Source organism: Hyperolius riggenbachi, chromosome 12 (genome assembly GCF_040937935.1).
Source record: "Hyperolius riggenbachi isolate aHypRig1 chromosome 12, aHypRig1.pri, whole genome shotgun sequence".
Lineage (NCBI taxonomy): Eukaryota > Metazoa > Chordata > Amphibia > Anura > Hyperoliidae > Hyperolius > Hyperolius riggenbachi.
Genome location: NC_090657.1, coordinates 41,836,373 through 41,860,084, shown reverse-complemented (window position 1 = coordinate 41,860,084; position 23,712 = coordinate 41,836,373). Strand labels below are relative to the sequence as shown.

At 46.0% G+C, this 23,712-nt stretch overlaps 1 protein-coding gene across 1 annotated transcript in view; it reads left to right on the top strand.

Moving 5' to 3' along the window:
- Positions 1 to 21,348, top strand: part of CD79B (CD79b molecule) — a 52,309-nt gene extending 30,961 nt beyond the window's left edge. The window contains exons 5-7 of the mRNA XM_068262106.1: positions 13,772 to 13,890; positions 15,634 to 15,675; positions 19,963 to 21,348. Coding sequence (XP_068118207.1) covers positions 13,772 to 13,890; positions 15,634 to 15,675; positions 19,963 to 20,061 — 260 coding nt within the window. The 3' untranslated portion in view covers positions 20,062 to 21,348. The remainder of the gene's footprint in view (positions 1 to 13,771; positions 13,891 to 15,633; positions 15,676 to 19,962) is intronic.
- Positions 21,349 to 23,712: the final 2,364 nt, after the last annotated feature.

The window sequence follows — 23,712 nt, the reverse complement described above, 5'->3', positions numbered from 1 at the left end:
CCCCCTTTAAATGCAGGTATAGAGTTTGCCATAACTACTTCCTGTGGCAATGCATTCCACATCTTAATCACTCTTACTGTAAAGAACCCTTTCCTAAATAAATGGCTAAAACGTTTTTCCTCCATGCGCAGATCATGTCCTCTAGTCCTTTGAGAAGGCCTAGGGACAAAAAGCTCATCCGCCAAGCTGTTATATTGCCCTCTGATGTATTTATACATGTTAATTAAATCTCCTCTAAGGCGTCTTTTCTCTAGACTAACTAAACCCAGTTTATCTAACCTTTCTTGGTAAGCGAGACCTTCCATCCCACGTATCAATTTTGTTGCTCGTCTCTGCACCTGCTCTAAAACTGCAATATCTTTTTTGTAATGTGGTGCCCAGGATTGAATTCCATATTCCAGAATCCAGATGTGGCCTTACTAGAGAGTTAAACAGGGGCAATATTATGCTCGCATCTCGAGTTTTTATTTCCCTTTTAATGCATCCCAAAATTTTGTTAGCTTTAGCTGCAGCGGCTTGGCATTGAGTAAGATTATTTAACTTGTTGTCGATGAGTACTCCTAAGTCCTTCTCCAAGTTTGATGTCCCCAACTGTATCCCATTTATTTTGTATGGTGCTAGACCATTGGTACGACCAAAATGCATGACTTTACATTTTTCAACATTAAATTTCATCTGCCATTTATGTGCCCATATAGCCATCCTATCCAGATCCAGTTGCAATATGACTATCTTCCTGAGAGTTGATGATTCTGCACAATTTTGTATTGTCTGCAAAAATAGCAACATTGCTCACTACTGCATCCACTAGGTGGATCCACCATTAATAAATCAATTGAAGAGCACTGGACCCAGTGCAGACCCCTGTGGGACCCCACTGCTAACAGTCTCCCATTTTGAGTACGATCCATTGACCACAACTCTTTGTTTTCTGTCCATTAGCCAGTTCCCTATCCATGCACACACTCTTCCCCAGTCCTTGCATCCTCAACTTTTGCACCAGACTTTTGTGGGGAACAGTGTCGAAGGCTTTTGCAAAGTCCAAGTATATCACATCTACAGCATTCCCAATATCCATATTAGCATTCACTACCTCATAAAAGCTGAGCATGTTAGTCAAACAGGACCTGTCTTTAGTAAACCCATGTTGATGCTGAGAAATAAGATTATTTTCTACTATGAAGTCATGTATAGTATCTCTTAGTAACCCCTCAAATAGTTTGCATACAACTGATGTTAAGCTTACAGGTCTATAATTTCCTGGATCTGATTTTTTGCCCTTCTTAAATAATGGGAAAACGTGGGCTGTACGTCAATCCACTGGGACTCTGCCAGTTGCAAGAGAGTCACAAAAGATAAGATAAAGGGGTTTATCTATAACTGAACTTAATTCCCTTAGGACCCGAGGATGCATGCCATCCGGGCCAGGTGCCTTGTCTATTTTTAATTTATTTAGTCTTGCCTTTACTTCTTCCTGCGTTAAGTATTTAATATTACAGTTAGAAGATTGAGAGTCTTCTGCCACTGTAATTTGCAACAGTGCTGTTTCCTTTGTGAAGACAGAAGCAAAGAAAGCATTTAATAACTCTGCCTTCCCTTGGTCATTCACCATTGAGTTCCCACCCACATCCTTTAGGAGTCCTATACAGTCAACCTTTCTTTTTTTAGAGTTGATGTACTTGTAAAACTTTTTTGGGTTAGATTTGATATCCCTAGAGTTGTGGCATAGCTAAGGAGCTATGGGCCCCGGTGCAAGTTTTACATTGGGACCCAGGCCCCCCTAAAGCACTCTATACATAACAATTGATACGGTGCACCAAAACCTGCTACAAACCGGTGTCAGAGGTGCAAGAGGGGGATGGGGAACAGTTTGATTACTACTATTCAAAGCATCTCTAGAAATGATTACAAGCACAGGACCAACAGAGAGCTAATATAGCCCATATTGCTATGCCACTGCCAGTTTGCAGCTCTGGCACTATCATAGCTTCCCAATTGTCCCTCTTTTGGAGGGACAGTCCCTCTTTGGGAGCCCTGTCCCTCTTTCCTCCTCATTTGTCCCTCTTTCCTCCTCATTTGTCCCTCTTTCCTCCTCATTTGTTCCTCTTTCCTCCTCATTCGTCCCTCTTTCTAAGTAAATATATATATATATATTTCTCCACCAAAAATGTTTGACTCTAACCTTTAGGCTACTTTCATACCAAGACGTCGCGTTTTAGGGGACGGTATGGTCGCATAACGTGCCCCTAACGCACGCATGGTGGTGTTGAAGTTGGACTTCAGATTGAGCTGCGTTATGCAGCTCTCAAAGCAGCCGCTCTAGGTTAGTGATAGGAAGTCCGGATCTTTTTAAGGATTCGGATCATTTGAATCGGATCATTGAAAAGATCTGGATCTTTGAACCGAATCATTTGAATCATTTTACTAGGGAAGCAGACTGGGTGAAATGACTAGCAGGACAGGACTTTCCCTGCACTGTACATTCTGTATGTTCCTGTTTCTTCCAGACAGACATCCACTGTGAACCGAATCTTTCATTGTCATCATGATCCGGATGATTCGACTCACAAAAAAGATCCGGATCAAATGAACGATTCGTTTATGATCCAGACAACACTACAGTTCCACCAGTGCAGTGAATATTAATTAGCCATGTGGCTGGCCACCGCTGAGGAGGGGAGATCTCCTCCTCCAACATTACTGAGCTTGTGCAAACAGTCTAACGCTGCTTAGCCCAGTATAACGTACAGCATGCAGCACTTTGTTTAAATGTGCTGCAGTTACTATGTAACGCAACGTGGGCACTGTGAACAGCACATTGATTTTACAGTGCTGTGAGTTAGGCTGTGTTACTGGCTGCTGTAACGTGGGACTTTAACGTCCCACTGTGAAACCAGCCTTATTCCCATCCTTAAATTGATATATTACTAATTTTAAAATGTTAATATGAAGGAAAATGAACTAGGATAGACAGTACCAGTGTGGTTTGAATTATAAAACATATTTTTCTTATGAAATCTTTATGGTGTGCATGACTAGGGGTGTGATTATGGGTATGATTGGGAGGGGGGGGGGGGGGGGCTGATCTGGGATGTGGCTTAATTGTCCCTTTTTCTCATCTCAAAAAGTTGGAAGGTATGCACTATGATGCACTATGCTCTGGTAATATTGCTGTGTGCAGGCAATGCACGGCAATATTAACCACTTCAGGATTCGGCGTACGCTTAACTACGACCCTGAATCCTGAAGTGGATTGCATGGAAACGGCCGCTCGTATGAGCGGCCGTTCCATGTCAGTTCACGGAGGGTGTCTCCGTGAACACCCTGCGAGCCTCCGATCGTGGCTCGCAGGGTAAATGTAAACACACGGGGAAGATCTTCCCCGGTGTTTACATGTATACGGCGCTGCTGCGCAGCAGCGCCGTGGCGGAGATCGGCGATCCCCGGCCTCTGATTGGCCGGGGACCGCCGGCACCTGATAGGCTGAAGCCTATCCTATCCGGCGCAGGACGGAATTCCGTCCTGCGCCGCTCACAGGGGGAGGTAGAGGGAGGGAAGGGGAAGGCGGCCAGGAAGCGCTGCGGAGGGGGGCTTTGAAGAGAGCCCCCCCCCCCGCAAGCGCAAGCAGCCGGCGGCGATTAGACCCCCCCAGCAGAACATCCCCCTAGTGGGGAAAAAAGGGGGGAAGTCTGATCGGCCTGGCTGCTAGCTGATCGGTGCTGCGGGCTGGAGAGCCCACGCAGCACCGATCAGCAAAACCACCCGGTATCCGGAAGTGGTTAATGTTACTACCGCCAGCATTGTACCACACATTAGGCTATTAGAGCCACTGCCCATCAGAGCTGGCACTACCATATAGGCAAATGGGGCAACTGCCCCGGGGCCCTGACCTCTACTGAGGCCCCGCAGCACCAACCCTGGCTGCCTGCTCCCCCCGCTCGCACTGCTCCCCCCCGCTGACACTGCTCCCCGGGGCCCTGACCTCTACTGAGGCCCCGCAGCACCAACCCTGGCTGCCTGCTCCCCCCGCTCGCACTGCTCCCCCCCGCTGACACTGCTCCCCGGGCCCTGAAAGTACATTAGTAACAATAATTAGCTATCAGTCCCGGCGCGTGAGTGGGCGGGCAGCAGCCGCACTTTAAGGCACGCTGTCTTCCTCACTCTATGACCCGGCGCATCATGTGTAAACGCGCTGGGTCATGGAGCGAGAGAGAGACAGCGTCCTTCAAAGTGCGGCTGCTGCCCGCCCACTCACACGCCGGGACTGATAGCTAATTATTGCTTGCAGTTTGCCCCAGGGCCACTTAAACCAGCCCTGTTGCCCATTGCAATACGCATTACCATAGTAACGCTTGTGGTAATCATTATAATCATTGAACGTTCACTGGAGCCATCTGTAAACCCTGTCAGTGAGAAAGGCACCTAAGATGAAGCTATACAAGTTTTCCAAGAAAGCTGATACCACGTCAGTGTACAGGGCTTCCGGCAGTGGCATAGCATTAGGGGATGCAGAGGTTGTGACCGCTTCAGGGCTCTACCTCAAGCACAGTATTAGCTCTCCAATGGTGCTAGCCTGGTAATGATCTTTTATATGTGCTTTGAATAGTAATCATTAACGACTACAAGACCGCTCCACGCCGATGGGTGTGGCCGCGGCGGAAGCCCCAGGACTGCCTAACGCCAATTGGCGTCAAGTCCTGGGGCTGCAGTTTGCAGGAGAATCATGCGCAGGCTGCGAGTGCATCTCCTGCTCGAGGGGCAGAGCTCTGTCCCGCCTTCAGTCTCCGAGCGGTTAGACGGCGTAACCGCCGCCTATTTACATGTACCGCGCAGCAGCAGCGCTGCACTGGGGACAGCCGTGTGACACGGCTGTCCCCCTGGGGCACAGGAGAGCGATCGGCTCTCATAGGCAGAAGCCTATGACAGCCGATCGCCAGGATTGGCCAGCTGGGGGGTGGAGGGGTTTAACCACTTTGTCCTTTGCTACAGTATATCTACGTCAGCTGTGGCTCTCTCCAAGCCACAGCGACGTAGATATACTGACCTGCTTGCAGCCCTGGTGTGCAGGAACAGGTGCGCTACAGAGCGCACCTCCTGGCACTAACAGCTGCAATACTAATTGGTGAAAGGGAAAATGTTCCCTTGTAGCCAATTAGTGACCCCCCCACACACACGGATAAACGATCACCGCTGTAGCAAACAGCGTGATCATTCATCTCTCCCTAGATCTGCTAAAAAAAAGAAAGCAGTCTGACTCACCTTTTCTTGTTCCAGCGATCAGCCTGCAGTCTGAGCCTCCGATCCCCGCTCTGCACGCAGCCCTGTGATGCTGAATAGCCGGGTCCCGGCTTGATAACGTCATCAAGCCGGGACGCGGTAATCGGCATCACAGGGCTGCGTGCAGAGCGGCGATCGGAGGCTTGGGCTGCAGGCTGATCGCTGGAACGAGATAAGGTGAGTCAGGCTGCTTTCTTATCATTTTTTATAGCGATCTGGCCACCAAGGGGGCTGCCTGGGGGGGCATCTGGCTGGGTCTTATGGGGGTGTGTGGACCCCTGGTGGGGGGTGGGGGGTAAAATGTGCAGCTGGGGGGGGGGGATAAAGTATGAGGGGCGACATATTTTTTTTTTTCAAATGTACAATTTTATACTGGGGGCAGATCTGGCTATAATGGTGGGGGGGGCCTAATCCTGGGTGCACCTGCAAATCCTGAGGGCGCATCTGGCTATAATGGGGGACCACTATTCCTGGGGACACATATGGACACATGAGGGGCAGCAATCCTGGGGATACATCCATCTATCTATGCTGGGAGGTGCTAACACAGAGGACACATTAGGCTATACTGTGGGGACTGATATTGGGGACACATCTGGCTATAAGGGGGGGGATGGGGTCTGATACTTGGGACACCTTTTGCTTTCAATACTGGGAGACATAATACTAGTGACATGTTTTTATCTCCTGTGGTACTTTTTATTTTTAAACTGGGAATTGATAAAAACTGAGAAAAAATGCATTTTTTTCATTTTCACCCTCTTTTTCCCATTAAAATGCATAGAAAACTTTTTTGGTCTAGGGATAAAATACCCGCCAATGAAAGTCTAGTTTGTCCTGAAAAAAACGATACCTAGATCAGTTAGGTGTCATGAGTAAGGATAAAGTTATGGCTGATTGAAAAGGGACACCGCTAAAGTGTCAAAACTGCTCTGGTCAATAAGGGGAAAACAAGGTCTGGATGCGAAGTGGTTAAAAAATAAAAAAAAGCAAGCACAATTTATTAATAAAATAGTAATGGGGGGGGGGGAGGGGATTAGATCCCAGCAACGGGAAGCTCTGTTGGCGGCAGTGGCTGGTGGCGGCGGTGGGCTGGACTTAATTCCTCCAGTGTTCCGGCGAGTGGACACTGTGCGTGCGTGCGTGCAGCTAGTCTGGTGTTCACTAGACCAGACTAGCTGCACGCATAGCCACAGCGACAGCGTCCACTCGCCGGAACACTGGAGGAGGTAAGTCCCGCCCACCGCCGCTGCTGCCAGCCACCGCCGCCAGCCACCGCCGCCAGCCACAGCCTCAATGTTATGGAGGGGAGAGCCAGGGAGAGGAGCCCTAAGGTGAGGGAGGGGGGGGGGGGAAACGTCCGCCCTTCCCCGCTGCTCTGCCCAATGCTCTTCTCTGATGCGCTGCTCCTCTCCAGCTGGGGGGGCACCTATACACCTGGCTACATATACTGGGGACATATACACCTGGCTACATATACTGGGGCCACTATACACCTGGCTACATATACTGGGGCCACTATACACCTGGCTACATATACTGGGGCCACTATACACCTGGCTACATATACTGGGGCCACTATACACCTGGCTACATATACTGGGGCCACTATACACCTGGCTACATATACTGGGGCCACTATACACCTGGATACATATACTGGGGCCACTATACACCTGGCTACATATACTGGGGCCACTATACACCTGGCTACATATACTGGGGCCACTATACACCTGGCTACATATACTGGGGCCACTATACACCTGGCTACATATACTGGGGCCGCTATACACCTGGCTACATATACTGGGGCCACTATACACCTGGCTACATATACTGGGGCCACTATACACCTGGCTACATATACTGGGGCCACTATACACCTGGCTGCATATACTGGGGCCACTATACACCTGGCTGCATATACTGGGGCCACTATACACCTGGCTGCATATACTGGGGCCACTATACACCTGGCTACATATACTGGTGCCGCTATACACCTGGCTACATATACTGGGGCCGCTATACACCTGGCTACATATACTGGGGCCGCTATACACCTGGCTACATATACTGGGGCCGCTATACACCTGGCTACATATACTGGGGCCGCTATACACCTGGCTACATATAGTGGGCCGCTATACACCTGGCTACATATACTGGGGCCGCTATACACCTGGCTACATATACTGGGCCGCTAAACACCTGGCTACATATACTGGGGCCACTATACACCTGGCTACATATACTGGTGCCACTATACACCTGGCTACATATACTGGGGACACCTATACACTTGGCTACATATACTGGGGACATATACACCAGGCTACATATACTGGGGACACCTATACACCTGGCTACATATACTGAGGACACCTATACACCTGGCTACATATACTGGGGACACCTATACACCTGGCTACATATACTGGGGACATATACACCTGGCTACATATACTGCGGGGACATATACACCTGGCTATACTGGGGATACCTATACACCTAGCTACATATACTGGGGACACCTATACACCTGGCTATACTGGGGACAACTGAACACCTGGTTACATATACTGGGGACACCTGGCTATACTGGGGACACCTATAGACCTGGCTACCTATTCTGGGGACATCTATACACTTGGCCACCTATTCTGGGGACAACTATACACATGGCTACTTATACTGGGGACACCTATAGACCTGGCTAGCTATACTGGGGGTACCTATTTTGGGAGAACTGCTGTCAGATATGTATTTTTGGGGAACCGCTGATGCCAGATTATGTGTATTTTGGGGAACCGCTGCCAGATTGTGTATGTTGGGGGACCACTGCTGCATGTATTTTACGTGTATTTTGGGTGATCCACTTCCAGGTTTCACGTATTTTGGGGAACTGCTTCCAGATTATGTGTATGTTGGGGGAACTGCTGCTGCCAGCTTGTCTATTTTGGGGTAGCCACTGCCATATTATCTGTATTTTGGAGGAACCTCTGCCAGATTATGTGTATTTTTGGTGAAATGCTGTCAGATTACATCTACTTTTGGGGGATACACTACGACAGAGCTCAAACTTCCCCTGGCAGACCTTTTATACCACTGCTAAGGCCATGTATATTTGGCCCCACCCAGGACCACGCCCATGCTATGCTTAACCACGCCCATTTTCCGGCACGCGGTGCAGTGGTTTTTGGGGTGAGTCCACTCACTTCTTTTTCCAGGACTAGACCCCTGCTTGGGATCATTGTCCTGTTGAAAGGTCCAATGTTTCCCAAGCCTCAGGTTTGTGACGGACTGCATCACATATCACATTTTCTTCCAATATCTCCTGGTGCTGAAGATAATTCATGGTACCTTGCACACCCTGAAGCTTCCCTGTACCTGCAGAAGCAAAACCGCCCTAAAGCAAGATTGACCCCCCCCCCCCCCCCCCCGCCATGCTTCACAGTGGGCATGGTGTTCTTTTCTATATAGGCCTTATTCCTCCAAACATAGCGTTGATCCATGAGCCCAAACAGTTCTAATTTTGTTTCATCAGTCCACAGAACACTATCCCAAAACTTTTGTGGTAGTGTTCTGTGGACTTATGAAACAAAATACCTCACTTACAAATGCCCACTGATGTGACCCACCACAATGTCATGGACTCTTGTGTCCCCTCCGCTGCCCGTGTATAGTAATGTAGCTGAAGCCGATGGATAAGGTGAGATGCTTTCGCTGCACATAACTATACATGGGCAGCAGAAGGGACACAGGAGGACAGAGAGGGGGACAAAGGGGGACAGAGGAAGACACAGGAGACCAGAGAGGGGGACAAAGGGGGACAGAGGAAGACACAGTAGGGCAGACAGGGGGTCAGAGGAAGACACAGGAGGGCAGAGAGGGGGACAAAGAAAGACACAGGAGGGCAGAGAGGGACAGAGGAAGATACAGGAGGGCAGAGAGGGGGACAAATGAGGACAAAGGAAGACACGGGGGGGCTAACTAGGGCACGGGGAGGACACAAGTGGGACTAGGACACATGGAGGACAGAAGGGGATATGGGAGGACACATGGGGACACGGGGTACAAGGGGGACACAATTGTGGGGGGGGGGACATCTACAAGACTCTCCTGGATCATAAACGCATTAGGCTTAGTATATATCTTTTTTTTTTCACTGGTTTAAGCCTTCTAAACCTAGGTGCGTCTTAGTCTGGAGCATCTTTATTCAGAAAAATAGTCTATAAATGGAGTGGATGTATGTATTTTAACACCTTTTGAAAGCCACAATCAATCAGCGAAAGCAATCCTGTTTTAAACAGTCTGGTGGGACATCATAGCGGAGTGATATGAGTCTGCTTCCTGTTTTTCATAGCAGTCATACCAAGCCAAAAATATTCTGCAGCCACATTTTGATTTTTATCTGCGGCAGTCTGAGAAGGAGCGCATGTTTTCTGCACTTTCTATAAACACCCACAAAAAGGCTCTAGAGAGGACCTGTCATGTACAGAGATTACATGAAGGCATCAGTACTCATTCATATAGGACTGTTATATAAACAACCCCTACAGTAAACATTCACCTGCACCTGAAAAGTACGACACTAATTAATACCTACTATGCAGGCTTTCTGCTACCAATTTACTGAAATAGTCCCTGGACTTCCTCGAGGGATCTTATCCGATGACCTCTAAACCCACTGGTTTGAGACAGTTAATCAATTGACTTCAGCATTAGCGATTAAATAAAAATAGGTTAGAGGAGGCACCCCAAGTTTGATGTTCTCAAGTTACAGACAGTGTGTTTTTGACCTGAAGAATCGGGTAAGTGTCCAATGAATTCGATGTACAGGCAGACAGAGGCGCCAAAAAGATAAGTCGATAAAAAGTTTAAAAGTCGGGGAGGCCGAGGTGGACTTCCCTCCTCCAAGTAGACACAACAAACTGATAGAGTTGAACCAAATATTTATTCACATACTCCAGAAAGTGCCAATGAATTCAATATTTCTTACTATCCTTCCCAGTGTCGGACTGGGAGGTGGAAAAACTGAGGAAATCCACCTGCTGGCCAAGCAGCAGAAACCCTGTTATCACTCCCAATAGAATCCTACAGAAAGTCTTCACAATAAGCAGCAACACCTGATTACGGCTGCTTGGCCATCAAGTGGATTTCCTCTGCTTTTGCAGCTCCCAGTCCAACCCTGATCCTTCCTCTACCAAGGTAAGATTGCTTGTTTTGCACTGCTTCCCCGGTGTACACAATAGCTTGGGGTGCCTCCTCCCACCTCCCATTTGAGTTTGTTCCCTTAGCTAGGGGCCTGCCTTGTGATATTAGATCCAGTGGTTTTTGTTTTTTTTCTCCAATGTGCGACCCGCCTTGCTGCAAAGAAGATTTTTATATCTGCATGGAGATGGGATGCTCCACAAGCCTATTAGGCTTTGTTCACATTGGAGGCGGTTTTTGAAAAATTTAAGCGCAGGCGTTTTTCCAAAAATGCACAGAAAGCGGTTACACCATATCGTGCTATGGTGTAGTTCAGACTAAAGCGTTTCGTGCGCTCTCCGTTTTGAAAAGCAGTGCTTGAGCCATTTTAGGGCGTTTTTGCTCTAATAGGAGGTAAAGAAAAAACGCAAAACTCTCACAAAACCGCTTTGTGGAGCGATTGCGTTTGCGTTTTTAAGAATAAATACTCTGTATTTATTCTCTTCTAGATCAGAGTTCACTTCCTGACTTGTGTCAGGGAGTGAATTACCAAAACGCTCGGGAAAAACGCGTCGGAAACCACTACCCCCCCCCCCCCAAAAAAAAACCCCGCCCACCCAAGTGCCGGGAATCGGAAAGAAAAAACACCTCAAAAATAAGGCCACCGTGGACGGACACGCGAGCCGAACGCAATGTGAACAAGGCTTTACTGTGATTGCCTTAGTGCAACCCAGTCTTGTAAGTAAAATTTTTGTACCATTTATACATTTTTCTGGAATACTAAACTATATTGGCGTAGGAAGTGATGCGCGCTTGCCGTCACTTCCTGTTTAGGAAGTGCGGAAGTGCACAGAAGCGTATTGTAAAAGATACACTTGCGCGGGGCACGCTTTTTTAAAAACGCTTCATCACCATAGACTTACATGACTTCCAGTTTGACACAGATGGTCACAGGAGCCGCACAGTAATGTAGGTATGCGCTCACTTTAGGTAACTTCCAGGGCAGTGTGCGACACAACGTGGGGAATGTGAACTCCCCCATAGACTCTCATTGGCCGTGGTGCGGTAAATTTACCTCACTGCAATGCCCCAGTGTAAAAGGGCCCTGAAACCTGACCCTGTGGCAATGAGACTGGTGCTGAGTGTACAGAAGGGTAAAGTGCTGCATAAATCCCAGCGGTCCTACAGATGGCTGGATGCAGCAGTTCCACCTTCAGTATACTGCATACAGGAGCGCTATGCTGTCTCCATTTGTCACTAGCAGGCACCCATATTAGTAGTATAAATTGCTGAGTGCTGCTGCAGATGTTGCAGCTTCCAGTTACTGCTGGAATCGATTAACTCCAATCAGTGTTTGTAGATAGATGTCATCTGTTTGCTGTGGCACTCTGAGGAAGTGGTTTTAACTTCACATCAAGCATTTACAGCTATCAATGAAAAATCTATATTACAATTTGATCAATACAGTCATGTAATCATGAGGAATTAATGTTTAATGCTGTCCCCTGTGAAATATCACGGCTGTAGAACAATCTCAGAAATGTCAAATGTTTTGCTTCATGGCAAACTAATCTTTTTAAACAAATTATAAGTAAATAGTCTACCTAAGCCTGTTTAAAAATGGGCTCTAGGTAGTGATTCCACCACCACATGTTGGTGCGCACAGACGCCGCTCGTACGCTTGCGCGCACCCGTCCGCCCGCGCACCAGTCTGGCCTGCCGCCTGCCCGGCTCACTGCCCCGTCCTCCAGTCACAACTGCAGTCCGGGTCCGTGCTGCGCACATGTGCAGTAGCAAAAAGCACGGACCCAGCTACACAGGGACAACGTGACGCAGGGACACTGGTTTTATTATAGAGGATAGTGCTCCCAACTGTGCACACTCCAGCTAATCGGTGGTAGATGTACTCTCTAAATACTGACCTCAACTATCTCTAACATCAGCAAACAATTTTAACGAAGTTGCCAGTCCCAAATGTCAGTTGTGTACAGAGAGACACAGTCAGTCAGACAGACAGTCAGACAATCAGACAGTCAGTCAGTCAGTCAGTCAGTCAGACAGACACACACTTTCCCCTGTGTCAACATATTATTTTTTGTTTTTTTTATTTATTCAATAAAAATGATTGAAAACAGAATAGTATGGGTTAATCACTATACAATAATTATATAGATGATACTGAATTCTGTTCCATAACTATGTACTATTATGATGTTGCTCTTACATTTTTCTTCTTACATATTTATTTTAATAAAAAAAAGCATTTTAACAGATTATGGGCCTGATGCACAAAAACATGACGCTATCGTCTTGCACAGACAGCGCACGGCAATAGTACCCTTATTACCGATTCTGTGTACTGCGAGGTACACTATTAGTGTGACCTGTGGTACTTGACTAGCGCAAACATTGCTATGGTAACAAGCATTACTAAGCAGTGTTACCGTCAGTATCGCGCCTTACCTTAGCAACGGTCACTCTAGTTGAGTACCACGGATCACGCTAATAGCATAACTCGTAGTACACAGTGCTGGTAGTAGGGATAATATTGCCAAGCGATGTCTGTGCACAGCCATATTACAATGTTTTCCTGCATCAGGCTCTATGTACTGACATTTAGATCACAGGTCAGCACACCTACCTACCCCCCCCCCCCCCACACACGCACACAGCTTCAAACTGATGGTGTTAAAAGCAAACCTGAACTGAACATTAAATTATCAGTGCTTGTCAGGCTTGTCGAGGGAGAATTCCGGGACACTTCGGGGGAGCCAGCGCTGGGCAGCTACAGGGGAGGGTGAAGCCTCACTGGGACCCTGAGGCTTCCCCCTCCAGAGGTGAGTACCCCCCCAGGGGAACTTTCTTTTTGTTACAGGGTCTCTTTAAATAATTTTACACTGTTCAGGTTCCCTTTAATCTTTCAGTTTCAAGGGGTTTTATTCAATTTTAGCAAAGCAAAAATAAAAACCAAATAGCAATCAAAATATACTCAGCGCAGGGGGAATCATTCAGATAGTGAGACTTATACAGTAAATCACAGTATGTTGGTTACTGTCTGGTCCTCAAGTAGCTATGTGACAGGTACACTTTGTAGAAGATTTAGAAAGGTGAGGAAAAAACCCGTGTGAAAGACTATGAGCAAAATAACACAACAGTTACTGTAAAATATACACAGTGGGCAGGAAATGCTGAAAAGTGGTTGTAAAATGTGTATGCTAAGAAGCAGAAGAAAAGCAAGCTATTCTGATAGGCATAACACTGATTACCCACTCATGTGAATATATTTGTTCTTTTGTAGGTAAGATGGATTCAGCTGCAGCCAAGTCCAGGAGTACAATGAAGGATGCAATCATCATGATTCAGACTATTCTCATTGTGCTCTTCACAACTGTACCAATAATGCTATTTATGGAGATGGTAAGATTTCACACTAATAAACAGGGAATGGAACAAAGAGTACTCTGAGAACTCTATATGTGCCCCTTCTTTAACTTCTATGGCAGTGACTGCCATGACTGGGGGGCGTCAACATATAAACAGGATGCATTTTGTATGCAGCTTGAAAATGGACCAATTGAATCCCACCTTGGCTTCATATGATTGGTACATTCTCAAGCTGCATATATTTGCATAAATGGCTTAATCCTTATCCTGCATCTACTCGGAACAATTTGCATCTTATTGAACACTCCTAGCCACAACTCAGACAGACAGTACAGACAGATAGGGCAGTGGTGGAATGTAGCTAGTATATTCTCTCTGTAGATACAACCAATAATAATGTGCAACTTAAAAATAACATGCAACCCCTTGGTTCTTAAAGGGTACCTAAAGTTAAAGTAACGTGTCCCATTTAACTTGCCTGGGGATCCTTTCAGCCCCCTGTAGTCCTTCTGGTCCTTAGCAGTCATTCCGCTCTGTGCAGCAGCAGTGCCATTTTGTAAGCTGGCTGACTGTGCCACTTGCGGGCTACTGCCTCCTGGATTGGGCTAACGTGGCCGTGACCGTTTGGCGCGTGCATCAATGCAATTTTAACTCTCCCATCCGCAGGATTGCGATCAGGAGACGCGCATGCAGAAAGGGCACAGCTGTTGATTAGAGCAGAAGTGGAACGACTCAGAGGGGTCAGAAGTACTGCTGGAGGCTGGAAGAGGCCCCATGTAAGTTAAACTGGCCACTTTTATTTCACTTTAGGTCACTTTTTCCCTTGGCCCTTGTGTTTGTGGTGTGATGTTCTGCCCCCATCGCATCGCACCACAATGCATAAAAACTACATGCATATCACCGTAGGCAGAGTGTGCCGACAGGGTCCTATGCATAGCACTGCCACCTTTCCCTTCCCCCCCCCCCCCCAGAGCCCACTCAGGGCCGTTTTGGGGGGCTAGAGGGGTCGCAGCATGAGGGGAAAGCCATGGCCACACATCGGCGGGGAGGGGGGACAGCAGCCCTCCCTCCCCTAGGGAAGTAGAGTCAGACACTAGAGAGAGGAACATCCGCGTGGATTGCAAGGAAGGTATGTATATCTGCCGCTGTCCACCGCCTGCACACACTTATTGGAGGGGAGCACAGAGGGGAGAGCCTGAGGTGAGGGGGGGGGGGGGGCGGCCAATGTGTGGCCATGGCTTTCCCCTCATCCTGCGTCCCCTCTAGCCCCTAAAAGAGCCCTGTGCGGACCCCGGGGGAGGGGGTGGGGGGCGGGCCGGGCCTTGTACTAGGGAAACATTTTAAACATTGCAATACAGGGGGCAAATAAAATGTGTGGGTTTTATCCACAGTAGAATGTTTTATTTTAACACTTTAAAGTGAACCAGAGATGAAGCACCCTCATGTATTTTACCATATATATCAGTGGGAACATTAGAGAAAACACCAACCCTGCTTTCTCTTTCATCCTTCGCCGCTCAGCCTGCTTGTTAACAGCCCTGATAAAATCCCTGACTAAGCATTCAGTCTGGCTTTGCTCAGGAATCATTATGGGGGGGGGGGGGGGGTACAGCAGAACTGGGGGGGGCAGTGGCACCAGAAGGATGCAGAGGCATGCCATAATAACAAACCACTTATTCTATATACTGATCAGCAATGCACCTGACACAGTAGTATGTACAATTATTTTTTAACACTGATATTATTGAAATACTATTGGTTTTTTTCTTATTTCAGAAGAAAAAGCGCAGTGTGAAGCTGGAAGATCATATATATGAGGTATGATAATATCCTAACGCTGACATACATTCTCATATATGCTGTATTACAGATAAAAATGATCCCCATTGTACTGCTATAAAGCACAAGGTAAACGACGACTATGGTGAAAAATGTTTAAAATTTTAACTACATGTGTACACATACTTCTATTTTGAAATGCACTGAGAATTACTTTTCTCCTGTGTAGGCAGTAAATATCTGAAAGGTTTTGTACAAGTATGTTATCTCCTCATGGGGGATTTTCAGCATCTGCTTTATTCTTTACAAAAGCACTGCCTGGAAAGGATCTATACCAAAATGCTTGCCAGACTCCTTACTCAATAGCACACTATTCTGGCAGTTGTACTGAGCAACTGCTTTTCAGTAAGTGCATTTGAAAATAAAGAAAACCCTGAGAAGCCCCCACCAGGAGATGGACTAGTCCAAAGGCTGTAACATTTTTTTTCAACCTATTGAGTGACGGCAGCAAAGCAATAGACTCTTAGGATTAGTTTGAATTATTTATTTTTCAGTTAGCATCCAGCTTTGATTTTAAATACAGCTTTTCACTGCAAGTTCTCAGGCTTTGTCTCTAAGCTGTAACACTGAGGGTAGGAACACAACACATGACTAAGCAGAATCGCATATGCGTTATCCGCTATGTGCTGTGGAAAATGCATGTGCGATTCTGCCTAGTGTGTTCCCACCCTGAAGAAAGCATCCTGAAGAAGGGTTTTGGGTGTGTGACTAATACTTTGGAGTAACATTTCACTTATTTTACTGAGTAAACAAATGGTTTCAGTGTACGGTACGATTCGTATGCCTGGACTTTTGTTTTCTGCCTGGACTTTTGTTGCCTAGGCTACCAAGAAATGGATTTATCAGGAATTTAGATATTCTAGTATTCGATCTATTGGACAGCACATTTAGATTTTTGAACACCATGGATTTTAGTTCTCTGCTGCCCCCTTCTGTCCCATCATCAGAATACAGTTAGAAATAGTTAAAGCAAATCTGAAGCGAAAATAAACTTAAGAGATAATGAATTGAATTGTATGTGTTATACAGATAATAAATAGAACATTAGTAGCAAAGAAAATAGTCTCATTTTATTTTCAGTTATATTGCTTTATTTATAACCTTGTATCATTCTGTCACCGTTGCAATTTAGAATTCACATTGTCTTTTAAGCTGTAAGCTGCATACATAATTACCCTTTGCACATTCCTGAACCTTCACTGTTGGCTTTTCAACCTTTTGAGCACCATGGTCTTAACCGCAACCCCCCCCCCCCCCCCCCCCTCCCAGTGACCAAGCTATTTTTACAAAATAGGCCACTGCAGCTTTAAGAGCTCTCTGCAGGGCCGCACAACTCGGCGCACAAGAGTTACCACCCCCCCCCCTCCCCTTTTCTGCCCACCAGCAAAGATTTGTTGGTGGGCTATAATCGCTCTCAGAATGGGTTTTTTTTTAAATAATTTTTTTTTCATTAAATAATACTATTTTTTTCTTTTTACATAGGTCCCTCCCTCCCTCTGCCTGCCTATGACAGCAGATCGCTCCTGTCTCCCTCAGAGGAACAGCCGTGTCACACGGCTGTCCCCAGTATAGTGCTGCCTTTGGTCGCAGCGCTGTAGTGTGTTATTAGACGGCGTCTAACAGTCCCTAGCGGTGATCGCCGCAGGGAGGCTGATGATGGAGTGGGGATGCAGAAACGCTGATACAATCTCCGTCCCTAGTACTTCACACCAATTGGCATGCAGTGGTCCTGGGGCTGCCGCGCCGCTCACGGCAGTTGGCGTTGAGCAGTCGTTAGGCAGTTAAAGTATCCCAGAGCAAAGATGTAAATTGAAAATCTGGACTTACCTGGGGCTTTCTCCAGCCCCCCCCCCCCCCCCCCCCCCCCCGTCGCCCGCGAGGTCCCCTGGCATCCTCTTGGTCCCTTCCATGGTCCCGGTGGCGGCTCCATTAATCCGCACGTGGGTGCCCCTGGCGTGTCATCACGCCGGTCACCATAAGCATCCTGTGCATGCAAGGTTCAGTCTTTAGAGAACCGCACATGTGCAGGACACTTTATTACCAGAGCCACCAGTGGGACTATGGAAGGATCCAAGAGGATATTGGGGACCTTTGCCGGCTATGGGGGGGCTGGTGAAGGCCCCAGGTAAGTCCAGATTTTAAACTTACGCCCCTGCTCAGGGTCCCTTAACCTATTCAGAAAACAGGACAGAGTTTGACCAAGTAAGTCGACTAGCTCAGAGAAGCTCTCTTGTATAGATAACTCAAGTGCGTGGCGGTGGCCGCCTCAGGGCACCCAGATGTATCCTTTTTTTCCTTGCGGAAAAAAAATGGCTTGCGGAATTGCATAGTGGGCGCTTTTCCCTAACAGAGGATCACTTTAATTTAAAGGGAGGGACAGTGGACACAGAATAGTGAGCTATTTCCAGCAGTTTCACAAATGTGTGAAACACATGAGTTATGTTTTGGCAGCTCTGCCTGTTTTGTCCCACACTCCCTAGTGCAGGTACCAGTATACTGTGCAAAGGATTGAGGCATCTCCTGAGAGACCAGCTAACAGAAAGCTTCACCTCAACTTGTCAAGGAAATTCCCCTTTTCTTCTCTCATTTCATTGTTCGGCTCAAAGATTTGCCCCTCCCTTTCCCTGCTATTGGTTAACTGTTCTGGCCTCACAGTTCTCACACAAGTCACTTCTCTGCACTCTGGAATGATTTCTTTCAGGATGGTACAGACTAACCAGCAAGCTCATGGTGAACCAGAACTCATTGGAGTGTGTGAGGGGGGCTACAATGGTCCAAAAAGCCCCCATACTAAAATGTTAAAGCGGTATCGTCAGCATAAAAATCAAATTTCAACAGCAACTGGTCTGAATGTATTACGTGATAAAGATGCTAATCCTGCATTCAAAACTTTCAAAACGTTTTCTGCTGTTATGATTTGGAGTTATCATATACCTTAGGAGCACTGGCTCTTTAGTAGTCGGTGCCAAAGAATTGCATGCTGGGGGTTCTTTTTATCTATAATGTATTCCTCCTTTCCTTTATTTCCCTGCCTGCTGCTTATCTGAAACCTAATCCCCCTACTCACTTGTGTTTACAAGCAAGGCTGAGGTGACTCCGCCATTGGAGGAGACAAGAAAAAAAGTAAAGGGCAGAAATGACATCACGAGTTAGCCTTTACTGTGGGCAAAAGACATGGCCCCCACCAGGAACAGAATTCTCGTCATTTACTATATAACATTCACTGAAATCAAAACGTGGACAGTACAATACATGTGTTATGCAAGTAGATCAAGTATTTATCTACTTATATATGTGTTTTTTTCCCCCTGGAATAGTATGGCTGATCCTACTGCTTTAAGAAAAACAAAAGTTTGCTTTCTTAAAACAGAAAGAATTTGCGATAATTCAGGTTGGAGTGAGCTTGAGATGTCTCCCAGTGCATCACTGCTGAATATATGCAAATTAACCATTGTTACCCTTAGAAGCTCAACTGCTGGAATGCGATGTCAAGCTTGTTAATTTGTACAGAGCCATAATAATCCAACATGCATACAGACTGTTTCGGATTGTTTGATCCTAATCAGTGCATGGCATGGATTAATTTGGCTCTGTGGAGTAGGGCTTGTAACACCGAGAGGTACAGACAATGGTTAATTTGCATATATTCAGCAGTGATGCACTGGGAGACATCTCAAGCTCACTCCAACTTGAATTATTGCAAATTCTTTCTGTTGTAAGAAAGCAAACTTTTGTTTTTCTTAGCATTATAGTAAGGAGGCTTTTTGGACCATTGTAGCCCCTCACACACTCCAATGAGTTCTGGGTCACCATGAGCTTGCTGGTTAGTCTGTACCTCTCATGTTACAAGCCCTACTCCATAGAGCCAAATTAACCCATGCAATGCATTGATGAGGATCAAACAATCCAAAACAGTCTGTATGCATGTTGGATTATTATGGCTCTGTACAAATTAACAAACTGACACATCATTGCATTCCAGCAGTTCTGGAGGTGTGTTTAGCTTCTAGGGGCAACAATGGTTAATTTGCATATATTCAGCAGTGATGCACTGGGAGACATCTCAAGCTCACTCCAACCTGAATTATCGCAAATTCTTTCTGTTTTAAGAAAGCAAACTTTTCTTTTTCTTTCAGGATGTCAGACATTTTAAACATGGACATTATTTTCATTATAAGCTACTGTATCTATTCATATTGTCCTGCCCTCCATCTGCATGTCATGTTTGTGTTCAGTATTAAAGTGATTTTAATTTCTTTTAAATAGGGACTAGACACATGTCAGACGGCAACCTATGAGGACATCCAGACTGTGAGAGTGCTTGCCACTAAACTTATGGAAGGAGAACACCCATGTGTGGAGTAGGCTCTGGAGTACTATGACTTTACCGGCATCTGCTGGACTATAGTCACTCGGACTTATACAATGGTGAAGTGTATATGTGCAGTATGCTGGCATTTGCAGCAAGATTGAGAGATGTACATTTCACTGGATGTGGAACAGCAAATGGATGAACGCAGAGCAATGTGGCGCCTACAGTTTGTGAATAACTCCGGATAGATAGAAGTGGTTATATTTATGCAACTCGGTTGCTCCAGAAAGCTGTATTGTAGCTGAAACTGAAAACAAAATATTGTAAAGTGAACCTTGAGGTGCCCCCTAATGGCCCAATATTACCGTTTCTATGTAGTATGAGACTGCCTAAACCTATTCATTCAGTATATTCACTCAGTTTACCCTTCTACTGCATAGATTTGGTCACATTGGATCATTAGGGGCCACCATTACACTCTCTCGTGCACAATAACAAACAAAAAACTGCAGAGTGGGATTTTTTTGTTTAGTGTAGTAAATTTCCCATGTCGGGGTGTTCTGCTGTCACCTATATACAAGGATGTAACTTTTACTTATTGCATAATTGTGCCCCTTCAAGCCAAATACTGTTTTTTTTTTTTAATTTAATACCCTAATTCCCTATAAACTAAACAAGCCTTGCCCACAGCTCCTCCAGTGCCAGGCTGAATGGTGGAGACCCAGCTTGCCTATGTAATGACAAGCAGAATATGGCTGCTCTTGTTGGATCACAGGAAGAAATAATCATATACTGTTGAAGTTGTTTGCAGCTAGATTTGCTGTGTAAACTTTAAATAAGATATATAACATATAGATGTATTTGCTGTCTACACTTTAGAGAAGATATATAGTTACTTGCTATAGTTAGTTTTTCATCTCTGATCTGCTTTAAGACGGCTGGAAGTAGAGAGCTCTGAACAGCTATAGGGCCCGTTTCCACTAGCATAAAGGATGCGAGGCGATCGCCGCATCCCTCCGCAGGTACGTGCGGGTGCCATCCATACAACCAGATGCGGCTTCCCGTCGGCGGCTGTGGGGACTTTGATGCGTGCTGCAGAAAACTGCAGCATGCTATCCATAATTTCCCCCGCGTCGCATTGCGTAGGTAAATTCGTGTCATTGGAAACTACTCCATTGATGTGAATTGGTTGCAGTTTAGTTGCGTTGCTATGTGGTTTCCACATAGCAATGCATCTAGTGAAAACGGGCTCATATTCAACCAAACAAACAGTCTTGGCTAACTACTCCTGATTAGATAAGAGGGGAAAAAAGTGTTTGTTCTATTAACTATATCTATTTCTATTTACTATATCTATGTAAAAGTGTTTGTTCTATTTACTATATCTGTGTAAATATGCTTCCTTTTCCAAATCTGTTTATTTCTATATACCTTAAGTGTAGGCAAGTGCTGTTAGCAGGAAAGTATAAGGTATTGGTAAAGTAAACCAGAGACTGTTTTAAATTGAAAAGTTGGATACTTACCTAATGCTGGGAATACACGGTACAAACGGTTTGTACCGCTCCATTAAGCCATTAGATGGCTCGATTGATAATTTCCGACATGTCCGATCACTCGCCGGATTGATTCCGCACTCGATACCGCATGGGGGACAATGGAAAAAGATAAGGAAAACGAGCAGAACATAAGAGAATCGCCCGCGAGGTCAAGCGGGTAATCGATCGGGCGGCATAATCAAGCGGTACAAACCGTGTATTCCCAGCATAAGAAGGAAGCCTCTGGATCCCACATCCTCCTTGCGACTACTGACGCTGCCAGGCCACTCTGACAGGTCACAGCCGTGCTCCTCTTCCTGCAGGGGCCTGTGCAAGTACAGCCACACCTGTGCAGTGGCCCAGAGCCACTTGTGGAGGAGCGGCTTCGGCTTACTGTGCAAACGTGGCTGTAATTGCCCAGGCACACTATGGCTATGTATGTATACGGTCCGTGCGTGGCAATGGTGGGGTAGAGGAAGAGACGGGAAGTCTTTACGTTTACAGTGACACGTTGCGTTGGACAATATAATTGCATTGCTAATACGGTGCAATGATCTTGTAATGGTATATTCCCATCGGCGCCTTAGCAGTGAGGTGGAATCTGGAATGCATGGAGAGCGGTAACACTTAATGTTCATGTTAGCAGTTGCAATGAAGCATGCTTCACTGAATGTCACACCGCACAATGAAGCATATTTTGTACGGTATGCTTCACTGAATGTCACACCGCACAATGAAGCATATTTTGTACGGTATGCTTCACTGAATGTCACACCGCAGAATGAAGCATACTGTGTACGGTATGGTTCATTGACTGCGCCACACCGTACACTTTGTACTGGATGCTTCACTGAATGCATCCCACCGCACACTGGAACCTTGTACTGTATGCTTCACTGAATGTCACACCACACAATGAAGCATAATTTGTACTGTATGCTTCCCTGAATGCATCACTCTGCACAATGTAGCATACTTTGTACTGTATGCTTCCCTGAATGCATCACTCTGCACAATGTAGCATACTTTGTACTGTATGCGCCACTAAATGTGTCACACACCACACAAAACGCTCAAAGCAACATTTCCCCTGCATTGCACTGCTATCCTGTTTTTAAAAGCTACACACTGCGAACACAGCCTTGATGGTTTTTCACCTTCTGTATAAAACCTTTTAGGGACCTAACAAGAAAAAAAGTTCCCAAAATATTGGCAAGAAAATCAATACTGAAGTAAATCAGGAATATTTTTTTTTTCTTGGGAATGCTGAAAAGCTGCTTTATAGAAAGTGTGAGGGCTCGTTTCCACTATAGCGAATCTACATGCAGGCACCGCATGCGGATTCGCATAGGCAATACAAGTGGATGGGATTGTTTCCACTTGTGCGGGTGCGTTTTGGTGTGCGGGGGAAATCTGCACGGCAGAGCTGTCAGATTCCGCGTGCGGCTGGAATGTGGGCGAATCGCCCGCAATGCTTTTAATAGGGAAATCGCATGCGGCTTTGTCATGCGGTTTTCCCCACGATTTTGCGTGCGATTTCGCATGTAATGTTATGGAAATTTACACAGGCAGTGACATGGTTAAATTCGCCTGCTTCTTAGCCATGCGAAATCGCGGGGGAAACCGCATGCAGAAACGCATCCGCATGCGATTTCGTCTGCGGTGGAATCCAGGCGATTCCGCACCGCATCAGTGGACACGAGCCCAGAGAAATGATTTATGGCAACCGGTAAGTTTCCAAACCTCATTTTGTAATGATTAACAAATAAAGCAGCAACTGACCAGTTGCTACAGCGAAAACTTTTCTCTTTGGGGACGTTTTATGTATGAGTCCTAAAGTCCTCAGCCGACCATGTTTAGTTCAGATTTAACCAAAGCTTCCTGTATATATTTTATAAGCTATTGTAAGTAAGTAGCTAATAAACTATGGTCATACTCTGATTAACATGTACTTAAATAAAATATCTGAAATAATTGTTGCCTTGTTGTTTATCTTATTGACATTGTCATTCTGGGCAAGTGTCTTAAGCCTCATCTACACGGTACAATTTTCCGTCAGATTGGATCTATTAGACAATTTCCAACCGCTCCAATTGGATTGTGATAGATTTTGCAATAGATTTTGGGTACTTAACAATGCAAAATGTATCGCATAACTGATCTGAAACA